Source organism: Theobroma umbraticum, unplaced genomic scaffold, assembly GCF_002168275.2.
Source record: "Theobroma umbraticum cultivar Fairchild unplaced genomic scaffold, ASM216827v3 scaffold_147.0, whole genome shotgun sequence".
NCBI classification, from domain to species: domain Eukaryota; kingdom Viridiplantae; phylum Streptophyta; class Magnoliopsida; order Malvales; family Malvaceae; genus Theobroma; species Theobroma umbraticum.
The window spans coordinates 8,421,092-8,433,886 of NW_018397259.1; the positions used below are offsets into that span (position 1 = coordinate 8,421,092).

Here is a 12,795-nt window from a genome sequence, read left to right on the forward strand (position 1 = left end):
TATATAAAGTTGATAGATATAGGTTTGATCTTTCCCTTAACGTGTGAACCACATAGTAGCCACACCATATGCAAAAATCAATTCATGCATGGAAAACCTTTTGGGATTCGTGGAACATTCAACAAATTAAGTATAAGAATGGGTGCATTTCAATACCTACTCTTTTGTCTTTGCCCAAAACATCAAATAAACTTTTTCTACATAGTTTTTGACTTCACCGTGAGAGCACGAATTAACAAAATTTCATCTATATATCTTATGAAAAGGGGTTTGACTTATTTTAATAACTCTCACATTTTAATTAATTAAACTTATAAATGAGCCGTTAACAATTGAGCTAAAATCCAGTTAAAATAATTGTACAAATTCAGAAATTCAATGATACAGTTATAATACAATACTTGAATTGTTAAACATTCAAACTCAGATTGAAACAAAGTCAAAAAGAAAAATAGATGACTGTCCAATTAGACTGGTATAAAGGTCTTTGGTACGAATCATGGTTTGATTGACTAGCTAGATGAGATAAGACTTGGATTGTTGAAGCATTTAATTAGATGCTTTTCACACACATTCACAGCCCCTCTCTTGGTTATCTTTCATTTCGAATGCCAGAAAAATTATTAATACCACTCACGAATTTGGTACCACCCAAATTAAAATTGTTCATGAGTTTCATAGCTTCTATAGCTAGAAAGCCTAGAATTGTACCCAAAAAATAAAGAGCACATAGCTGGCAATATACTAATAAGGTAGCAATAGCATGATTTACCTTTCATGAGGCTCTTGATCCCATGCTAGCATCATAGAGTATGCTTGATTTCAAAGCTCACAAGCAATCTCCTACACAAATACAGTTGAGATATTACTTTGAAGAGTGGTGAGTGAAGGCTTGGGGTTTTTACCCTTTCCTCCCCTTTTCACACTAGCCTAGCGAAGGAAGTTCAGAAAAAGGAACTTGACCATGAAAAAACTTCAGATATTCTATGAAAAAACAATTAAAAAAAATCAGATGCAATTGACCAGGAAATTTGACCATGATTTTGAAAGATCATGTCATGCTTTTCCTTGTCTCTTTTCTTTTTCACCTTTTCTTTACTTCCAAATCTCCTTGTCAGAACTTTGTCATCTTATTGAGATGATTATACTGTTAGCTAGTTAAAATTAGATTATGAATAGAATTAATCATATATAAATACATAATAGTCGAATATTTGATTTATTAATTAATATATAATTTTTTATTTAAAAAATAAAATTCAAATTCTACCTCTCCTAATTGTAAAAAAAAACCACATATAAATACAAAATTTTATAATTTATTATTTTTCTTCTCATAATATATATATACTATTCACCTCTATAACTATAACATACACAATAATTTTATAATACAAGACTTCTTTTCTTCTAACATTATGACATATATAGTGCTTTAAAAGCTGAATTATGGAAATTCATGTAATTTAAAGTTATAGTATATATTAATTTTCACATTAAAGTGTAGAAATTGATTGTAAATATATATAGTATATGGTTATTTTTTTAATACATAAAGTTAATTAAGATGCTCTTGATAATAATAATAATAATAATAATAATAATAAATACCATTGATGCACTCATTAACAACACAAAATGAATAAAAAAATGCCCACAAGTAACAACGGTACAAAAATAAATGTGTTTGGTCTCTGTTATTGCATCCTTGGGTTTGAACCCCCGACAGTGAAAATTAAATAGCATTGAATTTTTCCTGGCTTGTTCACACTCCTAAAGAACTCCACACATCTATCCCATCTTTTAATACTTAGGAATTTAATTTTTTTCATATTATTAATTTACATAAAAAATGTTAAAGTATCTATTATCAGATTATTTATGAAAATTGAAATATTTATAAAATTATTATTTATTATTTTCATATCATTTATAAGTTATCGAACTAACGTCGAACAGAATAACATAATTTTTGAAATAAATTTTAAGTAATATATTATTTATTCATTTCATGAAAAAATTATTGTGAAAGTCTTTACGTAAATTAAATATATATACTTGCACACACACATGTATATTAATAAAAATTTAATATATGCATATATATATAGTTATTAATTAAAATTAAAGGAAGAAAAGTTATGAACATCTACTTTGCAGTGGGTTGTAATTGTGATTCACAATATGAACAATAAATTGATTTGGAACTGAAAAAATTCATGACATTTCACTGTCATAATAAATTCTTTGAAGAGTGAGAGTTAGAGCAAATATGGAACCCTATTTATTTTGTAAGACATCATAGAATGTTGATATTAATTTTGAGCAAAATATATATAATGTGGGTTAAGCATTTATTATTACGAATAAATTTCATTCCCTACTCGACTTAAATTGCGTATTTAATATCTTTCAAAAAAACTAAAGTTGAATACGATTATGAAACGTAAATATGAAATTAGAAGTGATCATGGTCTGAGTGGACTGCTTTAAAATCAAGACTACTAAATACTCATAAAAATTGAGTTCTAAAAAATTTAAAATGTGGATCAATTTATGTCTTAATAGGATTGACTCTAAGATCAATTTTATAGTCTTGCGCAATTTAGGATTTATCTTATATTTATAATTTTTTTAAATAAATAATAATTACAAAATATTTTATTAATTTAAGTTGCACTCAAATGATATACCAAAATCATGAATAATGTAAAACATTCATATATCCCCTTACAATTCACATTATAATTTATTTGTTGTTAAAATTTAGTATTTTTAAAGGCTTAACACTTTGCTTATAATGTTTGTATTTTTTATTTATTCAATTATTATTTAATAATGGATATATAAAAGTTTTAAATAAGTAACTCTTTAATTTAGTGATTAGAACATAATAAAAAGTACTCTTTTTATAATTTCAAGTCTTATTATTTGTAATATTGATTTTAAATTACTCCGAAATTGATTTATAATATTTTGATGATGATCTCATTAAATAAATAATAAAATGATAAAACTATTGTATCCAATAGTCACATGGCCCGACTACTTACTAATAGCATGAAAGTAATAGATAATAAATGCATAGACATTTATTTCTAATGTACAATAAAATTATCAATTTTGAAGATGAATTATTTGTCTGATGATAATAAGTGCATGTAATTATTAACCACGAAACTGAACATAAATTCTCTACTAGCATTTGATTTAATACTAAGTGTATTTATTCGTCAAATCTAAATAATTAAATTTGAATCTACTATTATTTTTTCTTCCTAAAATTATATATTGATGTAAAGGAAAATATTCTGTATGAATACATGAAAACTGTAATAAACACTGTCCAACTTCCCCATTTTACTAGCACACACCAGCCTCCATAATTCCCTCCCACTTTCTCATCTTGAATTCAAAATCTACTACTTTCCAACCTTTTTCCCACCTTCCAAACATTTCCTTTTATTGTCAAAATTTTTTTAAAAAAAAAGAAAAAGAAAACCCTAGGATCTGCCATGAAAGCACTGTTTTACGGGAACATTGGGCATCATGGGTACCACCACAACAAACTTCAATATTTAAACCCAAAAATAAAAATAATAAAAACAATAAAAAAACCTCTCAATCGAATCAATTTGGTCCCTATTATTCATTCGAACCCAAATTCCTTGTTCCCTAATTAATCTAATTAAATTTCACCAAAAAAAATAAATAAAAAGTGATGGAGGGCAAAATGGTCAGAGAGAGAATTTGTCCCTTTTCAGGAGTCTCCGACAAATGGCCATCGAAAGAAGATGAGGTACAACACTCCACTGCAACATGTTTGAACAGAACAGAAAAAAGAAAAATTTAAAAAATCAATAAATAAATAAATAACCAGCATAAAATCTTTTTATAAGATTTGAACTGAAGACTTCGGGACATTTTCAATTACAGTGCCAACCACCGTTAACCCCACGTCGGTTCTATTTTCTTGTCATTAAAAATAAATTGAACAGTTAAGTAACGCCGTTAAAATGATCTCCACATAAATCAAAATTTTATGAAAAAGACAAAAGAAAAAACACTTTAAATAAAGTTTGGTTTAAACAAGGTTGGGTCATAAATCATTAATAATTAGCTTTGAATTTATATGTCAAATAAAAGAGATTTTTTTAAAACAAAATATTTAATTTAAAAATTAATGAATTTATTTAAAATTTTGATTAAAATTTAAAAATAAAAATATTTTACCCTTAAATAAAATATTACTGTTTTGTTTTTTGTTGTTGTGAAGAAAAAATAGTTTCACTAATTTTTTTCAATTTCAAAAAGGAAGAGATCAAAATCTAATTTTTAAAATTGACAGAATAAATATAATTTTTAATAAATCGATTATTGAGAGAAACTTGAAAAGGATATCTCTCACGATGAGATTTTTTTTGTAAAAATTGATGATTTAATTAAATAAAATAAAATGGTAAACATATACGAGTATAATATTATTGTCATTAATTATATAAACACGCCAAAAATCTAACTAACTTGATTCTAAAGAAAATTTTATACTATTACTCTATCAAAATAAATACAAATATTAAAACTCAAATCCTCCTTGATTTCACTTACTTTATGGGAGCTTAATTAAAAACTAAAAAAGTCATAGTCCTAAGTAGTTGAGCTACAACATTACATGTTAAAGCTTTAATAAAAGAAATAAAAAAATTGGGGCTCAAACAAAGACATACAATTATTGATGTGATCAAGGACAATAAAATCAAAGAATATATCACTATCTAACAAAATTGGGGAATTAAATGGGTTGGAAAGACATTTTAATATGTTTTAATTTACAATTATTCTCTTTCCATATTAAAAGCATGATCAATTATGTAATTTTTTTCTTTGTGGGATTTTTTTAGTTATTTAAATGATGTCTTAAACCTAACCAAGATTAGCAAATTGACATGGCAACCCCATGTGTGCATTGCTTTATTAAAATATTGATATGTGTCCATTTAATTGTTATATTAATTCATTAATTAATTTACAAATAAAGGAAAGAAAAGGAAAGTAATTAAGAAGTGACGGAAAAATAAGAATTATCAGAAAAAAAAGAAGAAATTGATAGGATGATGTTACGCCGTTAAGGTTAAAAACTGAAAAAACTGTCCCTCCAAATAACCAACAACTCAACATTACAAAGAAAAAGAGGAGAAAGGAAAAATAAATAAAAATAAAAGAAAAAAAGAGAACACGGCTTTCAAAGCCTGAGAGCCTAAATAAAAGCAAAATCGCAGAAAACATTTCGTCTGTTATTAAGACACACTAAAATAGAAGAGATAGAGAGAGAGAGAGAGGGAGGGAGAGGAGAGAGAGAAACTGTAGAAGAGAGGAGGAGAGAAGAAAAGAGTTTCAAGATCTTGTCAGATCAAGCTAGAAAAACTGTAAGAGAAAAAGATTTTATCAAAGTTCTTATCTTCGTTGTTTTGGGTTTTTGGTTTTAACATAAGCAATGTGGGTTTGATCTGTTTAACTGATCTTTTTATCTTGTTGCTGTCTTTTTCAAGGTATTTTTGCTTCTTCCTCATGTTGTTTTATGGGTTTTTTTTTTTTAAAACTGGTATCTTATTCATGTTAGCTCTTTTAAAGGTACAGTCTTTCTTTTTTGGGTTTGTTTTATGTGAATGTTTGCTAAGGAATGAAGAGTTTTTGCTAAATTTCTCTTTTTTCTTTGTCCATCAACGGTTCTTCAATTCTGGGTCTTCTCATTTTGGTCTAAAAGTGTTGGGATTTGTTGAATTTTGTAGCTCTGTTAAGCTCAATGTGAAGTTTTTTTTTTTTTTTGTTTTCTTATGTTTGTTTTATGTGAATACTTGCCCAGAAATGAGGAGTTTTGCTAAAGCTTTCTCCCTTCTCTTGGTTTTTGAATTCTGAGTTTTCTTATTTTGGTCTAGAAGTTTTCGATTTGTTGATTTTTTTTTTTGGCTTTCTTGTGTTTCTGCACATGCATGATTCGCTTCATTTTTTTTTTTAATTATTGGGTTCCTGGATTTGTCCTTGTTAATTTAAATAAACAAGTTTTCGGTTGACTTATCTTCTTTGTTTGTATTGTCTCTATGAATGAGCTTGAGTGTTTTATTTCCTCAGAATTTATTTTGATTTATAAGCTACCCTGAAAGGTGATGCTTTTTTCATTTTTCCTGCTTTTGGCTTCATAATCTTCATTTTCTCTTTTTATTCAAAAGAATTGATTTTGTTTCTTTTTCTTAGATATCTTTTACATTTTGTGTTTTGCTTCTTAGTTCTAACAATTATATGTGAAGGAAACAACTCTGCATACTAAAGTAGACCCTTAAATTCCTTATAATTTGTATTTGAAGGTTTCATTTCATGGGAACTTCCAAATGATTCCATAAATCCTATTCTAGATTCTTCTTTGGAGAATACCCTGGTCACCTTTTTGTATCCCAAGGATGAAACAGAGTGAAAGTATTGTAAGGTTTGGAAAAGAAAAGGGGTTCTTTGGGAATAAAACATTGTTACAACTTGAAGTACATGTGGCTGTTGGAAAGCTTCTGCACTAAGAGGAGACAAAATTATATAGGAATAAATGTGAAAGTTATTGCTATTGAATCTCACCTAGGTTTGCATGTTCTAGCTCAGATGTGGAATTCGTACTGCAGATCATGTGCAGATCTACTTGACAAATAGGTTTTATTGTGATATCTGGGTTTTCAGTCTCTGGGTTATATATGCACGAGGAAACTTGTTTCAAATCTTTTATGATCATGTAGTACTTGTCATTCTTAGTGCACTTCTTGCTTTGGCAACTTGAAATTGCCTGCTGTGGTTGGTTTTCCTTGTCAGTGAATCTTGTTAAGCACAACATGGTCAGTAGTGATCACTTTGTTTGAGATTTAAGTACTTGAAAAATCTGATGCATATTGAAACATTATGGAAATGAATCATCTGTTTACCTTTCTTTTGTTTTATTTCTCCTTTTCTGAAGTATCTTTATATATTTTAGCATATGAATGAAATTTTGCCTTTTCTGAGAAAAGATTTCCATTTTACATATCATTCTAATATTCAACTTATTTCTAATGCAGTGTAATGGGGAGGGAACTTGCAGATGTGCACATGGACAATAAGCCAAATGGTGTAGTGAATTCAAATGGTGTGGTGAATTCAAATGGTAATCCAAGAATTTCAGAAGGCACTGAGTCAAAGAACTATGAGGTCAAGGAATGCACCGCAGAAAACTCAGTGGTTGAGAATGGTCATGAGAAGCAAGATGTGCTAGGTGCTAAAAGCACAAATTTTGGTATTGACCTTCCTGAAGGGAAGAATGAAAAGGCTGGAGATCAGAAGTCCAGTGACAATACGAAGTTCAGCTCCCCTGCATCTAAATCCAGTGGTGCTGGAAATATTCATGTGCGCCACACTACCTCAAAAACTGGTGCAAATGGGACAACAGATGTCAACTCTTCACCTTCCCCTACTGCTACAAAGAATTCAGAGGTAACTAAAATTCTTGAATAAGGATGGAAATTTCTGATCCAGTGAGTGCCATATGGACCTTAAGTTGACTTGAATATGATCCAATTTATTTGAGATTTAGTTAGGTTAAGACAACTATGTTCAATATAAGAAGCCTGACCGGTAAGAAAATGGTATGCACTAAAAGTTGAGCCTTTCACGCTTTTATGTGTATTAGGAATTTGGAAATATGGCAATAAAGAATTTTATAAAAGGAGATTTAGCGTTGTTTTGGAATCTTCTTTCTGAATCTTACTGTAATTGACTTTCTTTTTGATATGCCATGTTGAAATGACATTATGGAAATACAGTAAGTGATATTTTCTTACTTTGCTTATAAAGCATACTATGCTGCCTTTTATTCTTCTGTCTAAACTTAATTGTTGATACGTGCATGGTGCTGATTTTTTAAATTTTCCCATTTCTTTCAGCCAAGCTCTCCTCTGACTCCTCTGATGTTGAGGAAGCCATTGCAACCTTATGACAGGAAGCATCCTGATGAAGAAGATAATTGGTCTGTCACATCGTCGTATCCTCTATCTGGTGTTAAGAAGTTAAGATATGATGCTATGAGGTTGTTGTTAGCAGTTCTTTTTTTTCTTTTGTTTAATTATAATTGAGGATTCCCCACTCGAAAGCTGAAGTGTCTCCCTGTACCTATATTTCTCTCTTTTATTGGTTAACTTCTTTAGGAAAAGGGTCTCTGGTGTTGTAATTGTCTTGTATTGTTTTAGTTGAATTTTCCTTAGCTATGTCTAGTACTGCTGCATCTGTGCGAACTGCTAGATCGAGGGTAACTATTGGAACTGCTCCAACTTTCAGAAGTGCGGAACGTGCTTGGAAACGGAAGGAGGTATATTCTTAGTCAAAAACTGTTATATTTGAATTCTATTTGCATACTTTTTTCAGTTATTGATTTCTTCCCCATTTCATTTTCAAGGTATCCCAATTTTAATTTTTTTTTTCCATACAGTTTTACCAGAAGTTAGAGGAAAAACACCAAGCTTTGGAGGCAGAGAGAAGCCAGTGTGAGGCCAGGACCAAGGTACATGGCATTTGAAGTATCTCTTTTGTAATATTTAGTTGGAGTCAATCTTCTTGGACAGTCATATTTGTGGCATTTTTATACATTTAGATAATAACAAAATGGGCCTCCTTGCTTTGTTGCAGGAAGAGCAAGAAGCAGCCCTTAAGCAGCTTAGAAAGAGTATGGTCGTCAAAGCAAATCCAGTACCTAGTTTCTACTATGAAGGACCTCCACCGAAGGTTGAACTGAAGAAGGTATTCTGTTGAATCTTTTCTCCTTCTTTCTCTGAGTCGGTCAAGCCTTGAAAATATTAAAAAACATAGAATGGACAAAAGAAGAAACCTGCTTAATTCATAATGATGGCTATGATTTGGGCTTTGGATGCTAGTGAAAAGAAACTAATCTAGGATGTGAAATTGACCATAAGGCTTAGAAAGTTATTTGGGGTAAACTTGCTTAAAATCACCGCTCCTGAAGTTGCCAATACAGCCTAAACCAAGATCCACCATCATCATTACGGATTGAAGAAGGGCCTTCTGCTGAGGCATATCAACTTCCTATTCAAAAACGCACAAAGATAAAATACATATCTGACATATACCACTTCAAACAAAACTATTTACGTTTCATGCAGCTTTGCTGGGTAATTTATCATTTCATAATTGCTTTAATTTCATTTCAGCTGCCATTGACTCGGCCAAAGTCACCAAATCTTACCCGGAGAAAGAGCTGTGGCGATGCAGTCCACGCATCTCTGGATGAAAAAGCAAAAACTTGTTGCCGTACACATCGCCACAGCTTAGGTAGCCATAGAGAAGCATCCACTACTGCAAATGCACTCAAAAGTAAGGGTCAGCTCAGCGGACAGAGCAGTAATAGTGCTGGCAAGGTGAAAACTCGGGCAAAACAGGTAAAGGAGACGACAAAAGCTGCTCCTCCTAATATCACCGAGCAGAGCAATGCTAACATCACTGTTCAGTCATGAGCAGCTGGCTTTTTTACTAACTCTTAAGCGGGGAAATGGTTTTGAATTTCCGTAGTGCCATATGGATGTTGAGAAAGGAATTAGCCTGTTTCTTTTCAGCAGCGATGACTTGTTTTTTTCAGTGGTTTGCGTTGATGTGAATTGTATATGTTTTGTAAGTTATATTGTTACATATCTTGTTATATATAAAAGAGTTATTGATTCTAATGTGGACCAAATGCCTTGCTTTCATCTGATATTTTCTTGATGATGGACTAATTATTTTTTTTTCTTAAATTTTCTCATAATAGCGTTGTTAAACCATAACAATCTCTCTCAGTAAGTATCAAGGGCAGGAAACGTGTACCCATCATGAACATGAATAAAAGCATTTAGCGGGCACAACAGAAATTCAAGGTCTTTGTCAAGTAATGATATTTGTAGAACTTTGTTGGACAAGTAATCATAAAACTTATGGATATGCAGAGTAGAAATCTCTTCAACCCATAGAAGGTTATACAAGCTTGAGTTAACTGGACTTGGTTCTTCACTTCAATATCGCATTAAATCCACACGTAATCAAACTCTTCGAAGTTCTCCCTGTGCGGCACAAATATTGAATTTCCAAACTAAAATTACCTAAAAAATTGGAGAGAGAAAAAAAAAAAAGAGATAAAGACAATTAGACATCTAGTTTAACTTCCAAGCTCCAACTACAAAATTGGATAAGACAGTATAAAAGAAAGAAACTCGACTCTAGTTAGTTATCCCTCCCTCCAAAAAAGAAAGCCATGGCCCTTTCGACTCTCCCCATTTTTTCTTCACCATTTCTCTTCCCTCTCAAGACCCCGAAACCCTTTAAACCCCAAAAACCTCTGACGATAACTTGCAGTTCACAAGAACCGAAAAGACCCTCCAAGGCCCCACAAAGACCCACTCCCAGAAACAGGAAAAGAAGGCCATACGGGACTTCTAGGAGGTCAATTCTCAAGAAAACATTCACCCAAGAGCAGGTCAAGTTCACTGCGAGTGTCTCTGATGACCCTCACGTGGGGATTATTGGTGGAGGAATGGCTGGTCTGGTTTGTGCTTTGAGCTTGGAGAAGAGAGGTGTTAGGTCCACTGTTTTTGACACGGTTGGTTTTTTTTTTTTTAATTTTTGGTTACCTTTTGTTGCTCTTTGGTATGGGTTTCGGATCGTTTTAATGTGGGTTATGGTTGTTTTTTAAGGTAGTTTTGGTCAATGCACAAAAGAAAGATTGTCTTTTTGTTCTAAAAAACTAAACTTTTTGGTTGTTCTCGTTGTTTATTAAAAAATGTATGCGAATATAGGTTTTTTATAAAAAATAAAAATGCTGTTTTTTTTTTTTTTGGTTGTCCTCTTATAGTGTATGTCAATGTGAGTTTGGAGTTGTCCAATTATCTTAGTTGCTTTGTAATGAATCTTTGTCTCTGAATTTCTTGTCATATGACAGAAAAAGAAAAGACTTCTTTTTATATTTATATTCTTTGGGAGAGCTCTTTGAACAACTGTGATCATATGGTTTTGTCTTATTTCAAGATTATCTTGCTGCTAAACAAATCTTGGATTACTATTTTTTTTATCAAGTATTAGTCAATTATTGTTCTTCAGATAAGGGAAACTGTAGAATGTTCAATTGATTTAAATTTAGACTTTGGCATGCATATGATTAGTTATCTTTGTTAGACTTACCATTTATTCCAAATGAATGGAATTCAACCCTTGGCATGTGATTTTCCCTACTACAATTCTTCAATATTAATGCTCAACAGTTTAGTTAGGGAAGGATAAGTGTTAAAATTTGTAGAAGTTCAATCATTTGAATTAACTTCTTGTAATGCGGTTAAAAGGATTGCAATTAATGTGGTTTCTAACTTTTTTTTCCATAAAAGGGTATGCATGGATTGGGAGGAAGAATAGGAACAAGGGTCATTGATCCCCAACAACTTATATTTGATCATGCTGCTCAGTTCTTTACTGTGAGTGATTCTCGGTTTGCTGAGCTAGTTGATTATTGGTTGAAGAGAGGTTTGGTTCAACAGTGGCAAGGTTTAGTTGGTGCAATTAAATTGGGTGGTCATTTTGTTCCTCTTCCTCCATCACCACCAAGGTTTATAGGTATTAAGGGAATGCGCCCTTTAGCAGACTCATTACTTTCCGAGGTGATTGCCTTTCTCTGTTGCTTCTTTTTATGATTTTTATACAGCTTAATTATTAGTAGAAAGGAAAGGTTAAGCTTTTGTTGAAACAAATGAAATAATTATTTTCTAGACTGGTTCTTGTTGTTATTGGACCCTGTTGTCTCAGGTGGTTTGTTGGGTTGACATTTTAACAGTGGCTATAGCTGAGTAGAGTTTGATGCTTGGTGCAGACTTCTATGGTCAATGTGGTGAGACCCTGCTGGATAAGTAAACTTGAGCCTTTTAATGGGATGTGGCACTTGAGTGAGAATGGAAAACCTTGTGGGCAGTTTGATGCAATTGTAATTGCTCACAATGGTAACTCTATGCCTCCATACTTCCTTGTTTCATCTGTCTTGGTTTTTTCTTTGCAATTATATCTGCCTTTCCAAATCAGATTTGCTTGTTAATATTATATTATGATTATATCATAGTGGGATAAGGATTATATGCATTCACCGGGTGGAGTGTGAATGGCATTACTACTATTGTTGTTACTGTCAAGATCTGTATAGGGCAGACCTGGCAGAGAAACTCTATATAATAGGTGACAAGCCCACTTTATGACATATTCAATGTTTGAAATTATTAATTTGGAGGCAAATCAAAGCATACTCTAAGGTTAGGGACAAGCTGTTTTTTGTAGGCTTACAAAAGCCAGATTTGAAAACTTAATATCCCAACTATGTATGGTAGGACGGTGTGGTTTTCCAGCTTTTGCAACTAACTTGCAGGTAAGAAGGATGAATATATGCTACGTACAAACTATAAGCATGTCTAGAGGTAGAATTCCTAGACTAGAAAATGTTTAAGAATAATGTGGTAGGCCTAGAAGGATTTATGCCTAGCCCAACTATGTTAATGCGCATATGAGTTAGTGTTAAGGAAACGATGATACTGCTATGAATGTGCATATGATAAATATGTCTAGACTACTGAATGTTATGAGAATTAGGTGAATTGCCTGAAGGATTGTCCTAGGCTAAGTTATTAATATGCTTATGAGTATATTCTTAATATGAGAATCGAGGCATGATGACAAATGATTGAATATGTATGATGACAAGTATGATGAATAATG

At 31.6% G+C, this 12,795-nt stretch overlaps 3 protein-coding genes across 5 annotated transcripts in view; 2 read left to right on the forward strand and 1 right to left on the reverse strand.

Annotated features, from left to right (window-relative positions):
* Positions 1-5,265: 5,265 nt before the first annotated feature.
* WDL1 (WVD2-like 1) lies at positions 5,266-9,740 on the forward strand. 2 transcript variants are annotated; one of them, XM_021427676.2, is made up of 7 exons: positions 5,266-5,426; positions 7,092-7,503; positions 7,953-8,050; positions 8,281-8,374; positions 8,495-8,566; positions 8,692-8,802; positions 9,231-9,740. In XM_021427676.2, the coding sequence occupies exons 2-7, from the start codon at positions 7,096-7,098 to the stop codon at positions 9,531-9,533; spliced, it is 1,086 nt and encodes a 361-aa protein (XP_021283351.1). In that variant the 5' UTR covers positions 5,266-5,426; positions 7,092-7,095; the 3' UTR covers positions 9,534-9,740. The 2 variants fall into 2 exon arrangements, with proteins under 2 accessions (XP_021283351.1, XP_021283352.1); XM_021427677.2 differs by having other exon boundaries at positions 5,412-5,549.
* Positions 9,741-10,261: 521 nt separating this feature from the next.
* LOC110415583 (FAD/NAD(P)-binding oxidoreductase family protein) lies at positions 10,262-12,739 on the forward strand. Of its 2 annotated transcripts, none has more exons than XM_021427282.1 (3): positions 10,262-10,648; positions 11,427-11,696; positions 11,906-12,739. In XM_021427282.1, the coding sequence occupies exons 1-3, from the start codon at positions 10,304-10,306 to the stop codon at positions 12,122-12,124; spliced, it is 834 nt and encodes a 277-aa protein (XP_021282957.1). In that variant the 5' UTR covers positions 10,262-10,303; the 3' UTR covers positions 12,125-12,739. The 2 variants fall into 2 exon arrangements, with proteins under 2 accessions (XP_021282957.1, XP_021282958.1); XM_021427283.1 differs by having other exon boundaries at positions 11,870-12,038.
* LOC110415628 (uncharacterized) overlaps positions 12,160-12,795 on the reverse strand; it is a 1,411-nt gene continuing 775 nt past the window's right edge. The window contains exon 3 of the mRNA XM_021427332.2: positions 12,160-12,221. Coding sequence (XP_021283007.1) covers positions 12,160-12,221 — 62 coding nt within the window. The remainder of the gene's footprint in view (positions 12,222-12,795) is intronic.

Coding starts and splice junctions, on each gene's coding strand:
- LOC110415583 (XM_021427282.1), top strand. CDS start 10,304: ATGGCCCTTTCGACTCTCCCCATTTTTTCTTCACCATTTCTCTTCCCT. Junction 10,649..11,426: donor GGTCCACTGTTTTTGACACG/GTTGGTTTTTTT, acceptor TTTCCATAAAAG/GGTATGCATGGATTGGGAGG. Junction 11,697..11,905: donor CAGACTCATTACTTTCCGAG/GTGATTGCCTTT, acceptor TGCTTGGTGCAG/ACTTCTATGGTCAATGTGGT.
- WDL1 (XM_021427676.2), top strand. CDS start 7,096: ATGGGGAGGGAACTTGCAGATGTGCACATGGACAATAAGCCAAATGGT. Junction 7,504..7,952: donor CTGCTACAAAGAATTCAGAG/GTAACTAAAATT, acceptor CATTTCTTTCAG/CCAAGCTCTCCTCTGACTCC. Junction 8,567..8,691: donor AGTGTGAGGCCAGGACCAAG/GTACATGGCATT, acceptor GCTTTGTTGCAG/GAAGAGCAAGAAGCAGCCCT.